Source organism: Ursus americanus, chromosome 15, assembly GCF_024610735.1.
Source record: "Ursus americanus isolate L20-20 chromosome 15, mUrsAme1.1.p, whole genome shotgun sequence".
NCBI lineage: Eukaryota > Metazoa > Chordata > Mammalia > Carnivora > Ursidae > Ursus > Ursus americanus.
The window spans coordinates 6,787,692-6,805,352 of NC_142141.1; the positions used below are offsets into that span (position 1 = coordinate 6,787,692).

The following is a 17,661-nucleotide window of genomic DNA, read 5'->3' on the forward strand; positions in this document are numbered from 1 at the left end:
GCACGGCCTCAAATGCAGGGCTGCCCATGGAGAGAAGGGGTTGGGTGCTAGATGGCCCCTGGAGAGCTAAACGCGGTGGAGAGGCTGCTGCTGTCTCCCAGACCAACAGAACAACAGTGAACTCGGGAAATAAGGAGCAGTGAGATGAACCCCAAGCAGCGGACGTATATATGCACGACGGAGAAGACTACAAGCACATGTTTATATTAAATATTCAGTGATAAAGTCAACTCTAACCGAGGCCATTCAGAATCAGGGAAGGGAGTGGGAAATAGCATGCTACTTTATTGAACAGTCATCACAACATTTCCCAATGAATATCGTATTTCAAAACAGAGCAACATCAGGCATAATGGCACGAGGGCATCTCATGCAGTCATCCAAGCAGAGTGCAATGAATATTGTATTTCATAATAAATATATTATCCTTACAGTAGGAGGTTCAATGTTTCATTGTCTCTCATCTGTCACTACATTCTCCTTGATTTCCTGAAGGGGTTTAGTTAGATGGACCTAAAAATCTTCATAACCAACAGTGGAGGATTATTTTACTTATTATGTTCAAATGATTTTGTGTGGGGAGAGAAAAGTATTTTTGTGGTGCATTCACAGGGCCCTCGGAAGCATTTTCCATTAAAGATTAGTCTAGAGTTTATGTTTAAACCACAGAGGACAGCATGCTGCCTTTCAGATTTGAGGGTTTTTATTTATAGTCATCTAAATGGCAGAAAGTGCTGGCCAGGAGGCCAAGGAGATGATTCAAAGAGTTACTGAGATTTGGAAGCTCTTTTGCCCTAATAATTACACAGGAAGCCTATGGAATGATAGGAACAGAACCCTGTTCCCTGATTTATTCAGACATTTACTGACCACCTACTTTGTGCCAAGCTCTGTGTCACACCGTGGGGACATACAGATGAACAAGGCACAGTCCCAGCCTTCAAAAGAGCTCACAGTCAAGTAGGGAAGGAAGGAGATACAGAGCTTATAAACCACGACAACACAGCATAGCAAGCGCCATAAACAGAGGCTTGCACAGGAGGCTTTAAGAGACCAGAGGAGGCTGCTGAACTCTGCCTTGGGGTGGGGGCCAGGCGAGGAAGGCTTCCCAGGTGACACGTGGAGCTGTCGGAGAGAATAAGCCAAGTCCAACAGGCAGACAGGCCGGAGGATGGGTGAGCAGGTGCAAAGGTGTGGAGAAGTATTTGGGGGACGGCGAGCAGTTCTGTGGGACTGGAGAGGGTGTGGAGGGGGCGGTGGTGGCAGGGGAAGTGGAGTAGGTGGGCAGGGGCCAGATCTTGTGAAGGGCCTAGTAATGGGTGCTACAGAACATGGGCCTTATTGTGCAGGCAATGGGGTGCCATTCAAGGTGAATGAATCTGGCGGTGACACAGAAGGACAAACCGCTGGTGGAGCGCCTCTCCAGACGGCCTGATCCTTTAGGAGACCTGGGCCGTCTGACTTCCCATCCGTCTGACAGATGCAGCTCTGCTCCTGTTCCAGGATGGGAAGGTCACACACACAGGTTACCTGGCCGGCCTGCACCCCCGTCAGGGCGGATCTGGGCTCCCTCTTCGCTGGCTCTGCGGCCAGTACCCTGGGAACCAGCACCGCCATTGCCTCCCTTGGCCTGCCGCGCATAACTTACTAGTGTCCCCTGTCAGGGGTGGTTCTCTTTGTCAGGAAGCTTTTTATTGATGTTCAACCTTCATTTTCCCTTTCTTAATAATACCCCATTACGCCAATACTCCATTGTGCCATGCTAAGTAATTCCCTTTCCTCCTTGGCATCACATCTCCAAGTATTTATGGACTCATCAAATGCCCCATTTAGTTGTCACTTAGGCACGCTATACATATTTAGCTTCTTTAATCTGGCCCCATAAGCCAGCCCTTCCATTCTCCTAAATCACTTGAGTTCCTTTCCTCCAGGTTTCTGTCAATTTGTTTCCAGCCTCTCCGTCACGCAGGGGGCTCAGGATGAGGATGGGGTTGGGGAGGGAGGGTTTGCTCCTTCTGTGGGAGCACATCATTTGCTGAGGGCAGAACTTCTACCTTCAAGTGCAGACTCCAAAACAGGCCAGGCCTCTGGAGGGCTAAGAGCCCCTCTCGTGACGTCCCAGGTTTCTCTCACCCGCACACGTTTCCAGTCACTAATATTCCACTCTCAGCTCTCATTATGTGCCAGGGGCACACAGGCAGCACGCACGTATTAAGTGCCTACTATGTGTCGCGTGCTGTGCCAGGGGCTTCTCCCTCCTTCTTTCCCTCTCCCTCTTCCTGTCTCACACTTATTCAGCGCTCAGACTTACTGAGCGCCTACTATGTGCCAGGCACTGTGGTACCGAATTGAACACAAGGTGGTCCCTGTGGCCTTATGAAGCTCCTGGAGCCTAAGTATTTACCAATCTCTTATTGCCCACCCGTCAAGCTGCTTCCTTCCAATCCTAAAGGGTCTCTGAGAAACCAGCCTTAAATGCACTTAACTCTAATTGATGCTTTTAGTTCTCTGAGTAGACCTTCGTCCTATCTAAAACTAGATGCCACATTAAGTCCGGGCATTAACACAGAGCTCTTGCTTAGAATTTTCTTTCTGGGGGGTCTCTCTGGGGCCTGAGAGAGTTCTCTCCAGGCCTTGCACTTCTCATCGCTCCTTCTTGGAAGTTTACTTCACATTCCTTATTCACATGACCTCCACTAAGTATGCACGTCAATGTTTTTCTTTTCCATGGTAGCGATGTTCTGAGTTATGGGGCAGGCTGAGGAGTGACAGAATGGGAAAGAGCTAAGGTGAGGCGTCTTGGCTGAAGTCTTGGGGAGTCTGGGCATGAGACCTGAGGAGGCTAGCCAGCTACCTGATTCTGGGGGCCAGACCCAATAAGGCTGAGAATTGCCCTGGTTGAGATGCCAGTATCTTTGAAGAGGTAAAGTAACGACACCAAGGACACAGGAAGTAGTACGACTCGTATTCAAAGCCAGGTACGTTGACTGCAAAATCTGCTCTGATTGCAGCAAAGCAGAAAATCCTAACAAATACAGAATTTGCAACTAAACAACTCCGAAAGGAGGATGGAGTTTTGTCCATCTGAAAGCACCGTCTGCATTTCCCTAAGCATGATAAGGGATGAAGAATTAACATTCTTGGTGGCAAAGCATACAAAGCAGCAGTAGCGCATGACAGGCCAGAGGGTTAGGGAACCTTTACGTTATTTGTAAGTAGTGATCAGACTGTAAGCAAATAAGAAGTTTTCTTGAACATCCTAGATGAGCTCGTAGCCTCACCAATGGTTGCTGCTGGTTAAACTTTCCAAGAATCGAGGCAGAAAATGAATATGAAAGTTCAGTTCACAAATCTAGTACCCACTCATATGCTTCGGGAAAATTTCCCATTGTTTATCCTTCAAGTACGTGAAAAACCAGTGATAACTGCAAAACGAATAAATCAAGCCATCACTAAGCCGACCCTCACTTTACACAGTGCCATTCTTTCAAGAAATTCAAAGAGCTTCTCATACCGTTCACAATGCCACTTGGGAGAGATAAAGGTGGGAGGAATGCCAGGAGAGGAGGGTGGGTTAAAGCCCCGGGAAGCCTTGGTATGGCGAAAACTATGTGAGATCTAGAGACAACGAAGCCTCAGTTCGAGTCTCAGTGCTGCTATTTACTGGCTGCGTGACTTTGCCTCTCTGCAGGTCTGCACACTTGTCCCGTGCAGGCACTGTGGGTTTAATCTGTGGGTGTACCTATACTCCCAAGTTCAGGAAATAAACCCTATTGGCCCTACTGCCTCACTAGAGTTGCTGTGAGACTCAGAGGAGACATTAGGTGTGAAGACATGTCCATGGAAAGAGTCTTAAAGTTTATTCCCATTCTTCCCACCACAAGGTGATGCCTGGAGTACGTAGGAAGAATGAGGGAGGAGAAGTCAGTTTGGGGCCAAGAATCAAATCCAAACGACACCGTCCCCGTCCCCACCCCCACCAGTGAGGGTTTGTGATCCCGAGAATGCGTGTCACATGGAGAACTCTAAGAAAAGGCAGAACACATGTGTGGGACTAAGAAGACCTAGGTAATCTGGCTGAAGTCAAGGCCTTGGGATTTCCTGGAAAGGACACTTTTTACCTTTATACATATGAACAGCAGGGATATGCTCTCCTTAGGGACATAAAGAAGTTACCGATACCTGTACACTGTTTGTCAAATTTTACATATTTATTGGATACGTTCTCTGTGTTAGGTAGGTCTATACTCATTGGTCCATTTCGTCCTCACATTTCCTGAGTCAAGAATCTTTTGGCTGTGAAGACAGCAACTACCACAGGCAGAAGTGAGGCCTAAAAGGGGTGACTTGAGGACCCCTGGGTTAGGCAATGCAGTTTGGGTCTCTTGGCGGCTGGGAAGGCTGCCAGGAAGGCCAGTGGGATCTTTCTCAGTCTCTCTCTGGGGCTGCTGGTCTCCTTCAAGATCCTCCCAGCATGCCTGCTGCTTTTTTCTCTTGCTGTCGAACGGCTACTTCTCTGGGCATGCAGCAGGGGATGGCTGCCACATGGCTCTCGGTTTTTCAAGCCTTCAAGTCAAGTGAACATCTTCTAAATGCCAGTTTCTAAGTCTAGGGAAGCGCACTCAGTGAGCCAATGTGGGTCAAGTGCTTACCTCTTGTCTAATCAGTTCTCAAAGGAAGGGCCCTTGGCTCAATCAAGGATTTATAAACGAAAGAATGTTGCATGTCCCACCCTGCCTCCTCCTGCCCTACCGATCCTGTCTTTAGGTCACGTAGTAGTGGACAGTGGTTAAGAGCACAGGGTTCTGCTACTTAGAAGCTGTTATGATAGTGACTGGGCTGCCTGGCTTCTTGAAGCTGCACAAGGATATTTTGATTATAAAATGCAGAAAAGAACATCTGCCTCCCCAAGTAGTGAAACTTTATGAATACAGATATAAATACAAATGAGAAATATATGTATTTAAGCACTTAGCACAGAGCCTAACATATGATAATTATTTCTACTTCTTTTTCATCCTAATCATTCATCACCACCATTGTCTGTGTCTGAACTTGCTCCTCCGTAGTGACCTCTTAGGTCTTAGCGACCCTGCAGGAAACAGGCTTCTATTACAGGATGGAAGAAAAGTCTAGATCTTTCACAAGGAGGTGTGGAAGTTCTTTCACTTTGGAGTGGTAGGGTGAAGAAACACTTCTAACTCAAGCTTTTCCGGTCAAGATAATCAGCTTCTCTGTGATATCCATACTGGTGAGCCCTGGCCTGGCTTGGGTATGACACATGGTCCTGCTGGTGAGCCCTGGCCTGGCTTGGGTATGACACAGGAAGACGGTCTCAGGTGCCATATTCACACATCACAGAAATACTGCTCAGTGCACGAAGACCACACTTGTGTTAAAACGTGGGAGTGCTAATCTTGAGTGACTTCTGTTTGTGAAATATCGCTAAATGCTGCTCCGTGCACCACGTCAGCATAAAAAGGCAGCTGTCTTCTGCAGAACTACTGAGAGCAGACAAAACCATCCCTTTAGAACACAGACTGTGAGGGCGCTTGGGTGGCTCAGTCACTGAAGCGTCTGACTCTTGATATTGGCTCAGGTCATGATCTCAGGGTTGTGATCTCAGGGCCCCGAGATTGAGTCCTGCATTGGGCATGGAGCCTGGTTAAGATTCTCTCTCTCCCCCTCTCTCTGCCCCCCCCCATGCACACTCACTCTCTGAAAAAGAAAAAAAAAAAAGAACACAGATTGTGAGATACTTCCTCAAAGTTGGTATCAATATTTAATCAATGGATTAGAAATTTTCCTTGCAGAGGCTTTAAAAAAGGACACATTTTGGGAACTTTTAATTTACAATGATAGCCAATTATGCCTATCACCACTAATGAAGAGGCTAAAAACTATTTTGCTTGCCATTTGGCATATTGGGTGAGAGATTTGTTATCGAGCATGCCTAATTATTTTGGGCAAAACCTGTATAAAACTGCATTTTTTCCCATATGCAATGTTCTCTATCTGTTTTACATGAATATGAAGGAAAAGGTATGGCCGTTGTTCATCTTTTACAGCTCCTTTGCTATTCTGAGAACATTTGCTATGACTACACAGCAAAACTGACGGTGCTGAAGTGTAAATAAAAGAACGGTGACAGATTGCAGTCACTTTAATTCATAAAGGAAATAGTTGGAGCCCCTGGGAATGCCGAATCGAGCCCCTAGCACTCAGTGACTTCATGCTAAGTCACAAACTACATCAGATATTTTAGTTTAAACACAAAGGCTAATGGACATGTGACTTATTTATTTCAAATTCTTCTTTATGAAGAGCCGGCTCTTTTTCTCTTTTTTTTTAGCTCTTTGGAAAACATTATACTTCCCCTCTTCTATAAACATACAAATATAATTGTAAAATGACATCATTCTGTTTTCATTTAATTACCCCTGAAATGCTTTCTATTTAATATTCATTACTCAAAAGCTAATTTAAAAGAGAAAGAGATGCGACTTATTAAAAAAGATGTACTGTCATTCACAGCAATAGTTATCTAATATACAGAAGTTAATAAAGCAGATTAATCTACAAGTCCCTTTAAGCCATTCTTGAGTTTCGAACAACTGCCTCTTTGACCTTTCACCTTCATGCTGTGCACCAGTCGCAGGTGGCGGCTGTACAGACATTATGGCTGCGCGTTCGAACGCGGAATCTTTTCTTGCTTTGCTTCTGACCAGCAGCTGACCCTGTAGGAGTGATTGTTTCTGGTGCCGGCCTAAAGGCTACATAAACCAGGAGCAGATAAACAAAAGGCTACATATACCAGCTGCCTTGCCTAAGGGTACCGTCCTAGGCTGACACCTCCACTCCTTCTCCAGCGTCCCAAATTGCTCCTTGTTTGTTTCCATACAAGCATTTCATCCTCGGTACATTGTGCAAGGGGTGGGCGTAGGAGAAAACCCCCTAAAACAACAAAAAAAAACCCGTCCCTTCTTTCGAACTTGACTTTTGAGTATTGCATGTCAAACTGTGTTATTATGATGCTAATCTAGGCCTGATTTAGCAACTTTAATAAGAGGCTAAACCCTCTTGTAATTAGATAATAAAATTTTATTATGTATTTTAATATTAAAAGTCTTAAAATCAAACTCTTCAAATCATACACTGCTACAGAACTAAGGTACTTAAATATCATAGCCCCAGAAAATGGGAACTTGAAAAAGCACATTGTGGCTAATTTTTCATTCTCAGAAATGTAAACATGGAATTCCTATGTGGTGGCAGGGAAAGCTCCAACACTCTTAATTATGTGCAGGGAAGAATGAATCTATTCAAGTATGAAGCACACTGTACCATTTCCAGCAACAGCGTGAGATGGCTTTGACAGTTATTTCTTGGATACAAATTACACAAGTATAAAAACAATCCCCATAATGATTAAATGCAGTTATGTACATAGGAGAATACCAGTGCAAATGGTAACATATTTAAATGGTTTTTCCTTCATTAAAAAAAATTATATATGATATTAAACCATCAATCATTGCTGAGGCACAGGAGCTTCAATGTATTGTCACTGGTTGAAATAAATGACTTGGAGACTGAATTCTGGCTCATTCAATATGGTGTCTCTGCTGTTGCTTAGTCACCCAACTCTCTGCTGGTTTGGGCTACATCTGGTGGATTCCATCCCTTTCAATTAATAAGGCAAGTTATGCTATCAATGGATTACATCTTTAAACTGTGCTTAGAGGTAGAAAAACACATGTCCTAGTGAAAAAAAACAACAACACTTCTCTGTTCTGTTAACCATTTGGAATAATATTTGAAGAGCTTATTTCTTTCTTCACCCATGTTTAGGATGACATTTGCTTGTGGAATTTCAGCAGGATTGGTATAGAGTATATAAAGGTGTAATCTCCCTCTAGCATTCCCATTTCGTTTATGATGTAGCAGTCTATGACCATGCTGGCTTTGAAACCTAAAGTCACTGCCTGTGGACTGTGATTCTGCAAATTAATTTTGGTGGGTTTGTTTTGTGGATACTCATTGATCAATACAAGGTGTCAGGCTCTGCTAGATGCTGAGACAAGTATCAAGCTGGAAGTGATCTTTGGGTAAGAAAAGGGATTCTGTTAAAGACAGATATTAGAGCTCGGATGATAATTTGATGATTCATAAATCAAGAACAGGTTTTTATTTTAACCAATTTTTCTGTTTTAAAATACCATTTTTTTGGTTATACCTGAAACAGTCATTCAACAAATATTTCCATAACAAAAATATAACCCAAATGGCAAAGATAGGTTATATAACAAAAAATTTGGACTAGAATCATCCTTCTACAGATGGATCAATGATTTTATAATATCACAGATAAGATGCCACTTTAGTAAAAAAAAAAAACAAAACAACCCTAGTTTTTCTATTTTTAAAATTATATACTTTAATTCTCTAAACTGATCTTTAGGGGTGATGGTTACAAATTCATCACTCAATAGTTTTACTCCCCTCTGGACTTTTATTATGTGGCTGTTACCTAGATACTTTTGTCCAACCCTGGTCCTCTCATATATTCTGATTTAATCCTTAGTAATTAGACTGTGTGTACACACACACACACACACACACACACACACACACACACACACTTACTTAACCAAACTGAACTTGAATTTTTACCTTAGACAAACACGGTTATTTTGAAGATTAAAAAAAAATGTTTGGGAGGTGTTAACCGAGTTTCACTGACTGTTGACTGCATCCATTCTGTATGCAAAGACACAACTCAAATGCAAATAAATGCCCTCTTTAAATTTTAATAGACACCTATGTATAGAATCAAATGTGAGAGCAAAATAACAGCATCCTTTTTAAGCAAGTAGTCAAAAAAGTGTGATTCAAAAATTATTAAAACATCAGCAGTGCCACATGGGGTGGCTGTGAGAAATATCAGCGATCATGCTGTGGGAGACCTTAGTTCTGAAATCCTCTAGGGTTACATAATACATCGGTGGAAAACTGGTAACCAGACATACAGTGCTGGCCTGCAGAGTGTTCTCCTTTCTTTGTCTTGTCTTAAATTTTCAGTCAGTGGCCAACATCAAAAAACCTGGCTTTCTGGTTCTCTTTGGGGAAGGGGGAGGTAACCTCCGTAGAGGTGGCAAACACTGGGTCCTACCTTCTTACAACGCAAGAATGAGGTGGCCCTGTGTGGAGGCTGTGCCCGTAGCACTGAGATGTGTACTCAACTTGGGTTCCTTTCCTAAGCTTCGAGTTTTCTGCTTGGCTCTCTAGGCATCTTAGTTTTTGATACTTTGTAGAATGGAGAGGATAGGGAGAGGGATGTTCAAGCTATCACTTTGAGCCTTGCCAATGTGAGAAGCCCTTAAGAGCTAAGGGCACCCAGTAGTAGAAGCAGCTTCCTTTAGAGAAGAGAAGCTGTTCGCAACTAGAAAGAAGTGACAACTGGCCTAGAGATGCACTGGGTATGGGGTGCACCTTCATTTCACAGCTGCCATATTGCCTCTAACTGAGAAAAGCCAGGTTGGAACAAACCTCAAGAGCTACCTCAAAGACATTAAAGGAAAAGAACACAGGCACATCGTGAGACAGTGACGCTATTAGATGCCGGCGGCCTCCTCGAGGGTACGTGTCCCACTCCATTTTATACTCTCGGTGTCTGGCAATTAATGACTGGGTGTGGGTGTAGGGTAAGGGAGCGGAAGGTCTGTTCACTCTGCCTCAGTGACGGTGGGAAGCACAAGGCTCTCTGTACCAGCTGGCAAAGCAACCTCCCTCTCCCTTGCCCACCGCCTCTCTGGGTCACTGCCCATCTGTTTCGTCCCGGCTACAGCACCAAGTTGGGGTATAGGATAACTGCTCTAAATCATTCTACCTTAAGGATGGCCCCGGTGGGACTTACTGGAAGCTCAACTTGCCTCAGTGTGAGTGATGAAAACATATATCCCACCTCAGACTAGTAGCCGCCAACAAACTATAGCTTTGTGGTCAAGCATGTGAACTCCGTAGTTCAACAGGCCAGAATTTTCGTTTTTCCACTTACTATGTGTGACCTTGGGCAAGTTAGTTACTTATTAATCTTTTTGCACCTCAGTTTCTATATTTACAAAGTGGCCATCATAATAATACCACCATTTCACAGACATACTGTGATGACTGAATCAGATTCCATGCATACGTAAAAAGCTTAAGCTACTGTGTGCACACAGTAAGCGCTTACATTTTGCCAATGTCATTTTTTCCTAGAAATAAATACAGAGTCCTCGCACAGAGTGCTGTGAAGACCAAGATCGAGGCAGCATGTGCAAAAACCAGTTCTGTCCTGGAACATGAGTTCCTGCTTTCTACTTTTGGTGTCTAATGACCTCTCCCTGGCTTCCTTTAAACCCTCTATACCCATGTTGTCCTCTGATCTAGTTGTGAATGTTCTTTCAGTGTGTGTTTTGGGTACCAATCTACTGCCATATTTTTGATAAGAAAGTGGCAAATCAACCAGACTGAGCTCATGGGTCATGTGGAGGGCACACTTTCTATTTAGGGTCTGCTAGAAATGCCTGTAATAACATTAGGAAATCTGGCTAATTATTTTTTAAGCCGATAAGAGACAGGAATACACTTCATGTGCTTGAGTGTCTCCCCCTGTGAGAGTGTTGCTAGGTTCTACCGGCCAAAATCCCAACATCAGTTAAATATGCGACTGCACTTTCTGCTACTTAGTATCAGGGAATGGAATCTTAAGTATGAAAGATGTCTTGTATAGGATGTCAAAATGTTGAGCAGTATCATTTCAATCTAAACACAAAAATGAAAAAAGAGCAGATGATCTCCCTCTTGCTGTAATCACTTTGGGATGCATGTCACGAAGAGCATTCTACAAAAGCAATTTTCATTGATTGACTGACTGATTGAGGAAAAGGGTGAATGTTCTTTCAGCACACATCCCTACTGAAGTATGATTCTTATAGCTCCTGACAGCTCTTCACAATCTGTAGTTAAATGCCAGGCTGGGGGTGAGGGAGGGGGGACGGAGGGAGGAAGGAAGGGAGGCAGGGAGTGAAAGAGAGAGAAAATCATAATTAGAACTTTTTTGGGGGTTTGACTATAGCTGACTTACGCCAAAGAGTTAAATAGATGAGGGTGAGACGAATTCAAACCTAAATGTTCTCTTCATCCCTTCAATGTATTTAGATGTTAGAGAATATAATTGCTAAAAATACCTTGTTAATAAGTTAACTGCATAATCCAATCAGTAATACTGACAACCACAGAGTTCTTGTTCTGCTTCTGTGGAAGGTGCTCCTCTCTCCAGAGCAATTACTTACAGCTGCATTTCTTTTCTTTTTTTAAAGATTTTATTCATTTATTTGACGGGGAGAGAGAGAGAGCGAAAGAGGGAACACAAGCAGGGGGAGTGGGAGAGGAAGAAGGAGGCTCCCAGCGGAGGAGCCCGATGTGGGGCTCGATCCCAGAACACTGGGATCACGCCCTGAGCCGAAGGCAGACGCTTAACTACTGAGCCACCCAGGCGCCCCTACAGCTGCATTTCTGATTTAGAGAAGCATTCAGCATCAGTGTCCTATTCTTATAATCGGAAAAAGAATCAGTCACATCTCTGAACTGCCCCTCTAATTCTACAAAACACACTTACCTAATTTGGGCAAATCTTTCACTCTGTGATACAACTAAATGAATGCTGGTCTATGGCTTATAGAGGCACTTAACATGACCAGAGATAAAACTGAAAAAAATTAACACAGAAATTTAATTTTCCAAATTACTGTAACAGATCTGTGCCTAAGCACTCTTACTATTGGCTTGTTCTTAAAATTTTAATTTATCTTTGTAATGGCATAAAGACACATGGGGAATATTTATTCTTAATATATGTAAACTGGCTTTTCCTCAATTGCTAAGTCCAAGGAATGCTGGTGAGACAGAAATTCTTATTTGCAACAGATTCGCTTAATTACAGTGGATCTTCAAAGAGACTAAGTTTAATGCTAGCAAAGTCAGATTTGTTTACAGATTCTGGAAGGTGGCTTATCTGGAGAATATTTTTAAAAACACTGAGGATCTCAAGCCACAGAACAGGTCATAATAAGCACATTTCCAGGTGAGAGGCGCTGAAAAGGTGCTTCCCAGGCTGTTGCACGCCAATCGAAAGGCCTACAAGGATGCTGGAAAACCTTTTATGTGGGTTCATGCTTTGCTTGCTATGGAAGCTTGAAGACATAAACTTTTGCAATTTGGAACTGACACACTTCATGCAATTACGCTCCCGGCAATATATATCCAGGTTGGGGGGAAAAACGGTTCAAACTAGTAAATAATTGCAGCATCACGGCGTCAGTTTAGTTTAAAGAGCTGACAAACCCTCTCTAAACTCCAAGCACAATTAGTCATTAGGGTCTAGTTTTTCAGCACTGTTAAGCAATTTGTAACCCATTCCTTTTAATAGGGTTAGGCATTACTTAACCGACACAGATGCCTTGAAAACTGAAACCTCGAATTATAAAGCAGCCACCTTGTTCATTACCTTCAGTGATAGGCAAATCATCTATAAAAACGGCATTTAATGGGCAACCAATGAATAATCAATGGCTCACTTTTCATCTGAGTGTGAAAACGAGAATAATCTAATACAAAGTCCCTCTGGTAAGATGCCGAATCTTGAGTTCTGCTGCTCTTCAGCGCTGATTTATAAGGTCTTGGAAAGCTGATGTAAACAGATGATCAATGGGACCCATCCTTGCTCATAATAACCCCCAACTGGCCCACTCCCTCTTTTCCAAGTCCATCCCTTCAGGCTATTAGCTCTGTCCAGCTAATTCCTCCCACTACTCCTGCCTGCTGCTTTTACTCCGGCCATCCGTTCAGTCCGGCCGACTCAGAAGTAATTTTATACGCAGCAGAGAGCGGGTAGAATTGATTTTTCACTCAGCGCTCAGTTCCCATCTGAATAATTATCAATTTTACTGCCTCATAAAGGGAAGAGTCAAAATTTCAAATCAATTCAAAAGAGCTTTTGAGACGACAGAAACTGTGCATAAGAATAGAGGTCAAAGTTGTCAGTGACCTAAGGAGATGATGTCAGATATTACTATACCCGATAGTTGACATCAGAGGCACTCAAGATGATATAACCTCGTGCTAATGCAAATCATATTTATGCTGACTACCAGAGACCAGTCATTAATATTTAAAATGCTATCTGAAAGCCTACATTCCAAATAAATAGAATGTATTCCACTGTTAATAAAGATATATCACTACTTAGTCATATGCTATAAAGCAAAGGATTACCAAGTATTATTAACACACAGAAATTACTTAAACCAACAAAGCACGGTCATTCTGAGTGAAGACAAACTTGATTGTCTCCTGTACAACCACATCACTTGCTCTGCACCGTCTGATGGTATTTATCTAGGTTCACAGCCTATTGATTTTGGTAAAATCTTCTACCGACTTTATAGTTTCCGCCAAAGTCTATGGGACAATATTGTGATCAGGCTGAGTGCCGGCAGGAGGCAGTTGGCGGTGGACTTGTCATTTGCCATGGTGGGGTGGGGGCCGGGTCTGATTCCTGGCCAGTCTGAGGGTATTTATTTTCTCCACTGGCTACATGCTCTAAATCTGTGGGTTTCAACCTTCTCCTTGCAGAACACCTGAGGGCTACGACATGCTCCCAACAGTACCAGAGGCTACTGCAGTTGGGTAGGTGGCCAAGGGGGAAGGGGGGGGTCCAGCCAAATCTCGACAGAATGTACAGTTTGAAATGGCATTCCTGGTGAATCTGAGATCTTCTCCCTACCAACGAGGCCCTTGAGAATCAACAATGCAAGTGGTAAGGCCTTGGGCTTTTGAGCCAAACAAACCTTGGTTCACATTCCACTTCCCAGTTGCTCTCTGTGTCTCAATTTATTCACCTGTGAAATGGGGATGATGAATGGGGTTGTTGTGGGGGTGTACGTGAGAAGAGTTCTCTGAAAGTCCTCTCCTCGTGTGTCAATCTCTGTCACCACTATCTTAATCAAATTATCACGTAGGTGGTTAGTTACCTAATAACTAACCAGTTATCTCTGTCCCGCCTGACAGCAACTTTTTAAGGAGAGAAATTATGTCTTATGAGTCTCAGTGGCTCTTGCACCTTGTGCACAGAAAGCCCTCAGTACACGTGCTACTTTTCTCTTCTCTTTACCGTAACAGCGACGCGTCGTAACACTTACAGGGTCATACCAAACACTTGCAGGCCGACAGCACCTTGTCTAGTTACACAAAATCTTAATTACACACCTCCTTGCCAGGAAAACAAAACGCTAACTGAGACATCACCCAAAATATGTAAAATATATATATTATTTTAATATATTACATATTAATATAATACATATTATATTAATTATATATTAATATAATACATATATATATGTAAAATACATGTTATATAATTATTAGACATTATAATCTATTATATATTAAAATAAATAAAATATATATTTATTATTATATAGAATTATTATATATTATTTATTATAATATATAATTATATATTATAATTTATTACTATATATTAAAATAAACAACTATACATATAAATAATATATATATGTAATTCAATTTGAATATTTGTAAAAATTGATAGCCAGGAAGAAAACCTCGCCCATGGCTGGCTCATTCTACGTTCATCATTTCTTTGCTCAGAGAGATACTTTCCGCTGGTGACAGGAGCCTTGGTTTTTGGCTAATAACCTTGTTAAAGTGTTTACATTTGCAAACCACAAACTATTATGAAGATAATTTGGCAAAATAAAACAACTGGAAGCAGTATAAAGTTTCCAAAGTTAGTGGAACTGGAAAATATCATAGTGATGGTATCTCCATAGAAAAATGTAAGTATTATTCTCTTTGAAATATTTCTGGCATGTGTTATTTATTTTTATGCATGCTGTTATTGTGATTTGCAGAAGTGAGTTTTTAAAAAACAGTATTAAACTTGGACCTAACTCATATTAGCCAGTCGGAAAACACATTTGAAAATAAAGAAGTCGTGGCTTTATTTATTACTTAAATGCCTTGGGGAATATGATCTATCTGAACCTTGATTTCTTATCTTAAATGGGAAGAATACTAATTGTGGTATGATGAACAGAAAGTTCCCAGCAAGCTGTCTGGCACTGACTAGGAGCTTGGCAAATGGCAGTTTCCCAACGTACCAGAGTACTCACAAGGCGAACTTCAGAAGACATTATTAGAGGCTCCAGGAAAGAAACCAGAGCTTGACCGTTTCTAGTTCTGGCTTCGCCTTTTATTTCTCTCAGGCCTCTGGAAGAGCTATCCTTTTTTGAATTCTAGCTTCACTGGAGTAAGACAAATGACTTAGAGATATCTTGAGGGTGAGTAGTCCTGGGGCTAGGGTGCTACCCTATCTTCAGGGAAAATACTCCTAGAGAATAACTGGTAAAGAGTCTTGACCAGACCATTTGCTCTAAGAGATATTCAGGGTCTAGGCTGGCTTTTGGGAAACTCTGTTTCTTAAGCCAGGTGACCGACCACCAGTTACCTGCTGTAGGACATCTGGATTTTGCTGCATAAAATGTAATAGTCTCTGACCGGCCTGGGTAGCCTCTCTGCATCGAAGTGGCTTCTTGCCCTCTTTTGCTATGTGCTTGAAGAGGTAGGTGACGATGTAGTCTAAACTGGTACAGCAGCTGGAGGAGACAACTGTATCTGTACGAACAATAAATGAGAATTCCTTCGCATTACTGAAGTGTTTTTTCATCTGATTAATTATAATGCCTCCAATTAAAAAAATCACTCTCTGGTTTCAAAGCACTTTTATCAAACTATAAATTCCTCGAGGGCGGGGATTTTGCCTTGTTCATCTCTTTAAACCCAGTGTCTACTACAGGACCTGGTATAAAGACGTGTTAGAAAGTAAATAATTTCTGGATTGAATGGGACAGAATTTTCCATTTGTGACCCTGAGGACCCTCTGTTCAACTCAAGCGACTTTATGAAATATCTCTTTGGTGTAAAGTGCTCTTCTGCTTCAGATGAAACAGGGGGTAGACTTGCAGCAAAGTGCTCTGTTCCAGGGGCAACCCCTACCCTGGTGTCCGAGATCTCATGACGTAGTACGTAAGTCACTGGAGCCAGTGCTGGGTACAAACGAATGACACACTGCTGTGAGGATTCTGAGGAAGACATCACATGTGCATGGGGATCAAAGAGACTTTTTTGAAGGAGACAGAACCTGAGATGGGCCTGGGAAAGTTAGTTTAGTTAGATATAAGGAAGGACATTTTTCAGGTAGAGTGATTATTAGCACAATGCAGTTAGGGTGGCGGGAAGGTAGGAATTCTGGAGTCAGACAGCTCTGGTTTCAAATCTCATCTTTTCCAATTACTTGCGAGGTTGTTACTTTGAAAGAACCACTTAACCTTTTTCATTGTTTGTAAAATATCTTGCAGACTTGAATGAGAAGAAAACAGCTAGACATTCTCATAATAAAAACAGCTGATATTTAATGAGAGCTTACTGTGTTAGTTACATGAATTACTATTTTGCATCCTCACAATAATAGTTATATTATTATCCTCACTGTAGAAGTTACTTTATTATTTCCATTCACAGGCAAGAATAGTGGGGGATTAAATGACGTGTCCAGTGCCACATGGCTAGATGACTGTGGAGCCACTGTATGAAAACAGACAAGGAGCTGGATTCTAGATTTATGTTCTTAACTGCTAAAACCAAGTAAATACTAAACAAAATTAGGTATTAAGCAAAAATATATGCAAGCACCAAACACTTTCTTAAAACACGAGGGGCTCACGAGATGATGTTACTACTGGTTTACCCTCATGATGGAAAGAGGAGAGTGTATTCAGGAGTAGGACTTCGTTTTGAGTGAGAAAGAATATATAGGGAGTCGTAAGAGAGAAGGCTGACAAAGTAGGTTGAGGTCTTCCTGGAGGGCATCCAATAGTGGGCTGAGACATTACATTTAGTTTGAAAGACAACAGAGGTGTTATTAAAGACTTCTTTTAAAGCAAGTGAGTGACATGATACAGGAACCATTTATTAATTATCTATTTTGTACATTAAAATTATTATTCGCTTACTTCTAACAACCACTATGTATATAGTAGGTGTGATTATTTGCATTTTTCAAATGAGAAAAATGAAGCTGAGAGGTAAGTAGCTTATCCAAAGTAAATGGTTTTGATTCATAGCATGACACTACCCAGATTTTTTGGCTAAAGGTAACATATGGACATGATCCTGAGGAGTTTATGATTAGTAACCGAAATGACAAGAGAAACAATTAAAAACATTAAAAAAATGGTAGATGCAGATGAGGAAAGTGAACTGGGAGAGTAGGGCTGGGAACCAGGAGATTATACACTCCCTAAGGCAGTCATTCGTCTCTTACTTTTACTAATCTCTGAGCTTCTGAGACAGGTGTGCCTTTCCTAGATTAGAGGTGCCCTCTTAGCTGAATTAAAGAATGGGTAGGCAAAGCTAATCTGAGGAAGGTTTTTACAGGTCTTGAGTTGTGTTCAGTAATAACACCTAGAACTGATATAACGCCATAGTTTAAAAACTCTTTCAAATACATTGTTTTGGAGAGAAATGGCATAA

General features: G+C 42.0%; 1 protein-coding gene across 4 annotated transcripts in view; it reads right to left on the reverse strand.

Moving 5' to 3' along the window:
* The window catches only part of RANBP17 (RAN binding protein 17), a 319,506-nt gene that overhangs the window by 12,964 nt on the left and 288,881 nt on the right, over positions 1-17,661 (reverse strand). For all 4 annotated transcript variants that reach the window (XM_087867811.1, XM_087867812.1, XM_087867810.1 and 1 more), the window contains one exon: positions 15,578-15,744. In XM_087867811.1, the coding sequence (XP_087723937.1) occupies positions 15,578-15,744 (167 nt within the window). The remainder of the gene's footprint in view (positions 1-15,577; positions 15,745-17,661) is intronic.